A 6000-nucleotide genomic window follows, 5' to 3' on the forward strand; every position below is an offset into this window, starting at 1 on the left:
AGAACAGAATCAGTAGGACAAAGGGTGCCAGGTCCTGGGGCTTCTCTGAGTGTTTAGATTAGAAGCCTGGCCATGTGTTGAAGCCAGAACAGGGTCCAGCAGAGAGTGAGTCCTTAAGGACTTTTTTGACATGTGATAGGGACCACTTGTACAGACAAGGAAGCAGCAGCTGGTAAAAATGGTGAGACAACTAATCCAGGGTGCTAAGGGTACAGGTCGGCTGGTTGAGGGACTCCCCTAGCATGAAGAAAGCCATGGATTTGATTCCCTAAAACTTTGTGAAACAGGTGCGTGGGAGGAGGTAGAGGCAGAAGGATGAGAAGTTCACCTCCTACTTTTGTCATCTAGACTGTAAAGAATTAAATCTAGCCTAGGATACCCATGTTTCAAAATAAAAAAACTAATAAAGAACAGAACCTAAAAGGATGGAGTGCCTGAGAGGTCTGGCGAGCCCAGTTATTTTACTTATTGAGACAAGGTCTTTATATATAGCCCGGGCTATCCTAAAACTATTTACACCAGGCTGGCCTTGAACTCAGAGGTCTTTCTGTCTCTGCCTTCAGAGTACTGAGCCACCATATCCAGTTGGTGTGTTCAGTTCAAATTTGAGTCCCAGCTCTGCCTTGGACTGTGTCTCTTCTCTGGTGTGGAGTTGAAGCCTGCTTGGGCTTGGGCTTTTCTCAGAATTCAGCTTTCAAAGATGTTAAAGGTCTTGGGGGAAGTTGATGCAAGGAACTTGCCAAGATCAGAGGCCTGGGCAGTTAACCCTTGTGGCTAGAGAATCAGCATTCCAGGACTGGGTCCCAACCTCCTAGTTCTCCATGACGACTTGCAAATACTAGATACCCATTCCTCCCCTGGTCTTTGGCGCCTCCTTGTGGCTTCTTTCTTTCCACGGGCCCCATCCCTGCCTCGAGCTGAGGAAGGCTCAGAATCCCTCAGGCGAGAGCCAGCAGGCTCCATCAACCCACCCTGTAATCTAAGAACCTAGGAAGCTGAAGCAGTACACTTGGGAGTTCAGGGTCATTCTTGACTACACAGTGTGTTCCATTCAGCCTACTTTATGTGAGATGATAAAACAACAACAAAACCCACAAATCCACACTCCAGCCTGCCCTCCCCGTCCTCCCTTGGCAGTGCCATAGGTACCTAGTGTTGAGTTTGAATCCTGAGTCTCCTTCCCAGCCTAATAGATCTGAGAAAGAAATACATGCCTGTGTTTTCCTCATTTCAAATTGTGGACCCCATGGAGAAGGTGCTTCTGTAAAGATCAAATGAGAGACCCACAGTGTTTTGTTTTTTTCCAGGAATTCTCTGCATAACCGTCTTGGCTGTCCTGGAACTCACTCTGTGGACCAGGCTGGCCTGGATCCCAGAGATCTACCTGCCTCTGCCTCCCAAGTGCTGGAATGAAGGCATGCACACCCACATCACCACCCCAACATACTCCCTGCAGTGTTTCTAAACCCCGTTCGGTGGGATTTGGGTGTCCCGCTCACTTTCCCCCTGCAAACATTCAGAATGCTTCCTCCCTCAACGCTGATAACTTGATCCTGTCATGTCTCCAGCTTCCAATCTGGGAGGAGAGGCAAACCCTCTAAATAGGTCTTCTAATTAAAGAACGAGTTGTTTAAAAGACACCAGAACACCCTACCCTTTGGTATCTGGTCTGCCACAGTGAAGACCAGCACAGCTGGCCACAGCTGGCCAGAAATAAAAATCCTCGCTGGATACAGCCAGCACCTCCTCCTTCTTTTCATCCATCAGCTCATCTCGGACTTCTTGTGCCCTCCACGTTCCAGTTCAGGGCCTTGTTCCCGCCAAAGTCTTAAAACTCGGTACCACCTAAGTCCACACGAGAATCTAGTTTCAGAGACCTCTACCCTCAGCCTTCCAAAGACTCAGTGTATTCATGCTAAATGAGTGTGCCCATCCTACCTCAACTACATGTCTCTGGGATAGTTTTAAGGATTTAAAGGAAATCAGAAACTTTTGGGTGTAGGTGGGTGTGTTGCCTTAGCGCCGCTTGCAAACCCTGACGAGAGCGAACTACAACTCCCATCCGGCTTCAGGGCCGCAACCGTCCCTAGCCCCTCTGGCCTGGCTAAGGGACAGGCCGCTGGCCGGGTCGCGCGGGAAGTTGTGGTAGGCTCCATCTAGGTTAGTGTCTCATGAGGTCTAGATGGCGCTGGGACTGGGGTGGCACGGTGATCAGAGGGGCCTTTGGCGACCCCCAACAGACCCCTTCCAACCCCGCCCAGGAGTTACTTTTTGTGGCCCGCCCTCCCACTTCCTGGACGAGGGTCGGCCCCGCCCCCGCGCGCCTCCGCCTTCCCACCTTCACCTTCAGCCGCCGCTCCCATTGGCCGGCGCGCACCTGCCCGTCCGTCGGGGGCGGGCTTGGAGGGCGGGGCGGGCGACCAGGTGAAGGAGCGCGGGTGGCGACCGAGGAAGGTGACAGCGGGGAGGGCGGGAGGGAGGGGGGAAGCCGCGCTGAACGAGCCACGGAACCACAGACGGACCGCCGGACGGACGGACGGGGCATGCGAGCGGCCTGGCTTTAGCCCGGGTTACGGGGCTCCGGCCGCAGCCATGGAGCAGCGGCTGCGTGCGCTGGAGCAGCTGGTACGGGGCGAGGCTGGTGCCAGCCTAGGGCTCGACGGCCTCCTGGATCTGCTGCTGGGGGTGCACCACGAGCTCAGCAGCGCCCCCCTGCGCCGGGAGCGTAACGTGGCGCAGTTTCTAAGCTGGGGTGAGTGGTCAAGGCAACACACCCGGGAAGGGAGGCTGGAGGGACAACACCTGGAGCTCTGTGCCCCTAGACCTTTTCCCAGGGATGGCATATTCCAGAAACTTCCTCCTGAAGACGCACTAACTCCTTGCGCTGTATTTAACGCTTGCCATCGGACTCCACAGCCTGCTCGCTCACCTGCACCTTACCTCAAACTCCCAGAGACAGGTACATAATGTACACGTCCCACATACTCTCATTTCATTCCCTGCTACAGACCCCAGACATGTTGCCAATACACATCTTTCACAACGGTCACCTCATGCCCTACCCAGAACATACATTCAAGTGGACACCTGTTTTGTATCACATAAGCATACAGATTTTCTCAATCTCCTTCGTTCTTAAAGAGATGGGCACTTCGTTCTGGGACCCCTCTCACCTGTCACACACATACACACACAAATCCTCATCCTTCACCTTGCAGACAAGTCTCCTTCAGTCCCTAGCCAGGACTAAGAACCAACCTCAGCCCTTTTGGGGGGATTTGGGGTCTCATTAGAAGTGGTTTTATTTGATTCATCTGAATCCTTGGGAATGGCTGACCTAGGGTGACCCTAAACTCAATGTGGGCTCTGGTGCCAGCACAAGGATTCCCTGGACACACCTGGCCAGGCTTGGTGGGGCGGGCCTAGAAATTGGGCCGGGAGAGTGTTTGCCCAGTAGGCAATCAGAGTTCCTGGCGCTCCTGAGCTATGGGCAGGCACAAAAGGCTGGGCCTAGTATGGTTGGAGGTCTACCATCCAGTCTTGCCATTTCTTTCTGGGGTGAGAGCAGTTAGAGGGCCCTGCCCCCATTGCCTGCCTGTTTCTCTGTGACTCTTATGTATTATACATGTGTCTGATTTGTCATCACTCCTACATGACACTCGTATCTGGGTATGTGCATGGGGTATGTGTGTGTTGTGTGTGTGTGTGTGTGTGTTTACACATATGTGTTTCTCCCTGCCTGCCTCTGGCACCTCTGCTTAGGACCCCAACATAGGGGATGGACGTCTGTTGACATCTCCCGAGGTAACTCCAAGGCTGGGTGTGACTCACGCCTCTCCTGCCCCAACTTGTCCCTGCTCCTGCCCAGAGCCCCCACCCCTTCTGGCAAGACAAAGGTACTAGGCATCCTGTCCAGGAGGTTGGATCTGGGCACCAAGTTTGCCCTATGTGGCTGGTGGTCACCTTTGACAGCTCTACAGGCTGCTTGCTCCTCCCTAGCTCCATGCATAAACCTGGGAAGAGACAATTAATTTCTGTAGTGAGGTTTCCACACCTCCCCCGCTGTGGGGGTTCTGCCTGATAAACCTGTGGAGCAGCTCTCTGTCCCACCCACAGGCCCGCCCAGCTGGCAGGGAGTTTACCTTCTGGCAGGGGGAAACTGAGGCAAGGTGCCAGATCATAGATGTCCCCCCGATCCTCACTGGTCACTTCTGTCTTCATCAGTTCCCAGGACTCGGTGCCCTTCCCCCTGGCCTAAGGCCACTTCAGTTCTAAGGAGAGCCTGGGAGTGGCTGGACATAGCCCTTGTGGAGGTGGTGGTGGGGCGAATAGACTGTGATGCAGGAGGAGGCTCCTGCCTGTGTAAGCCTCATCCAGAGAGGGAGGCAGGGCTCCAAGTGGCAGGGCTATCAAGCCTGGAAGGAACCCTGTGTGCTCACACCCTCAGGTGCTGGCATTGGGCACCAGGTGAAGTTTTTGGCCTTGTTTGTGTGTCTTGTGAGTACCTGAGCAGACTGGCATCTGTTCCTGACCCAGGGGCCCCACTTGGGGAACCCAGAGCCTGTCTTTCTGGAGCGCTGTAGAAACTGTCCTCCCTGCCTTCAGGGGCTGCCCCAGGCCTTACTTCCAGCCAGATTGCTCTGTGCCTACAGGGTCCCCAGACCCAGGCCCACAGTTCCTGAATGGCAGAGAAGCCTTTCTGGGGACAAAGAATGTCACCTATCCAGTTTCCCAGATAGGTCCCTGGGCTGGCCTTGAGGGGTCAAAGGCTGTGAACTAGGGGTAAGAGTGGTGTCTTTATTGTCTCCAGGGTAACCTGGCTTGTCAGGATTAGGCCCCTGGCTAAAGAAGACCACAGGGTCCCTCTGTGCCTCAGTTAGAGACTACCTGGAGGCAGGAGCATGTGCTCAGGAAGGTTCTGAGGCTTGGTGGTGCACTGAGTCAGGACCCTCACCATGCCTGTATCATGACCAAATAGGCCCTGCTTCTGGTCTGTCCCTCTGCTGGGTTGTCTCTGGGAAGTCATCCCTGTCCTAATCTCATGGGAGCTTGTAAGGAGAATAAAACCTGCTGTCTGCTCTGTCCCCTCAGCCAGCCCCTTTGTAACAAAAGTGAAAGAGCTGCGTCTACAGAGAGATGACTTTGAGATCTTGAAGGTGATTGGCAGAGGAGCCTTTGGGGAGGTAAGTCAGTCTTGGGGTGAGTGAGGAGGAGGGGCCTTGCTCTTGTTCTGGTCTAAACCAGGCCTTGCTTCACTCCCTCAGGTTGCTGTGGTGAGGCAGAGGGACAGTGGCCAGATTTTTGCTATGAAGATGCTGCATAAGTGGGAGATGCTGAAGAGGGCTGAGGTCAGTTTGGAGTCAAATGTGCCCTTCGAATGGGTAGGGGAAGGTATGTGTGCTGCCAGACAAAGGGGTGGGGCATAGATGCCACTCTCAATAGTCACCTGCCTCCTACCCTTCGCAGTAAACTTTACTTAAGATGAGGGGATTATCCCATTCTTTTTATGAAAACACTGAAGCCCACTTGGGCTCAGGTTCATCCAAGGCTAGCCCAGCCTGGAGTTGAGCAGAGCTGTTCCTTTGATCAGAGCCTTTGGGCTTTTGCGTCCTCCATTCCCTGAGCTGATAAAGGGGGAGTCCCTGGGAGCCGATCCCATTATACCCCCTGCTCTCCAAACCTGCTTCAGACGGCCTGTTTCCGAGAGGAGCGAGATGTTCTAGTGAAAGGAGACAGCCGCTGGGTGACTGCTCTGCACTACGCCTTCCAGGATGAGGAGTACCTGGTGAGGATCTCTGGGTAGTGGAGGAGTCTTTCCAGGGAGAAAAGAAAGGGCCACTCTTCCACCTTCTCCTGGTCCTACACCCTCCATCCTTAGCTCTGCCTAAGAGCTGGCCACCTCCTGGGCAGGGTGGGACACACCTTTTAATCCCAGCACTTGGGAGGAAAAAGCAGTCAGATCTGTGTGAGGACAGCCTGTTTTACAATAGTGAGTTCCAG

The 6000-nt window shown here is 54.0% G+C and overlaps 1 protein-coding gene across 3 annotated transcripts in view; it reads left to right on the plus strand.

Annotated features, from left to right (window-relative positions):
• Positions 1 to 2360: 2360 nt before the first annotated feature.
• The window catches only part of Cdc42bpg (CDC42 binding protein kinase gamma), a 19660-nt gene continuing 16020 nt past the window's right edge, over positions 2361 to 6000 (plus strand). For 2 of the 3 annotated variants that reach the window (XM_031389416.1, XM_031389417.1), the window contains exons 1-4: positions 2362 to 2752; positions 5092 to 5183; positions 5265 to 5348; positions 5690 to 5785. In XM_031389416.1, the coding sequence (XP_031245276.1) occupies positions 2593 to 2752; positions 5092 to 5183; positions 5265 to 5348; positions 5690 to 5785 (432 nt within the window). In that variant the 5' untranslated portion in view covers positions 2362 to 2592. Of the gene's footprint in view, positions 2753 to 5091; positions 5184 to 5264; positions 5349 to 5689; positions 5786 to 6000 lie in introns of all 3 variants that reach the window. The other variant, XM_031389418.1, reaches the window with a different exon arrangement.

This window comes from Mastomys coucha, unplaced genomic scaffold, assembly GCF_008632895.1.
Source record: "Mastomys coucha isolate ucsf_1 unplaced genomic scaffold, UCSF_Mcou_1 pScaffold21, whole genome shotgun sequence".
NCBI lineage: Eukaryota > Metazoa > Chordata > Mammalia > Rodentia > Muridae > Mastomys > Mastomys coucha.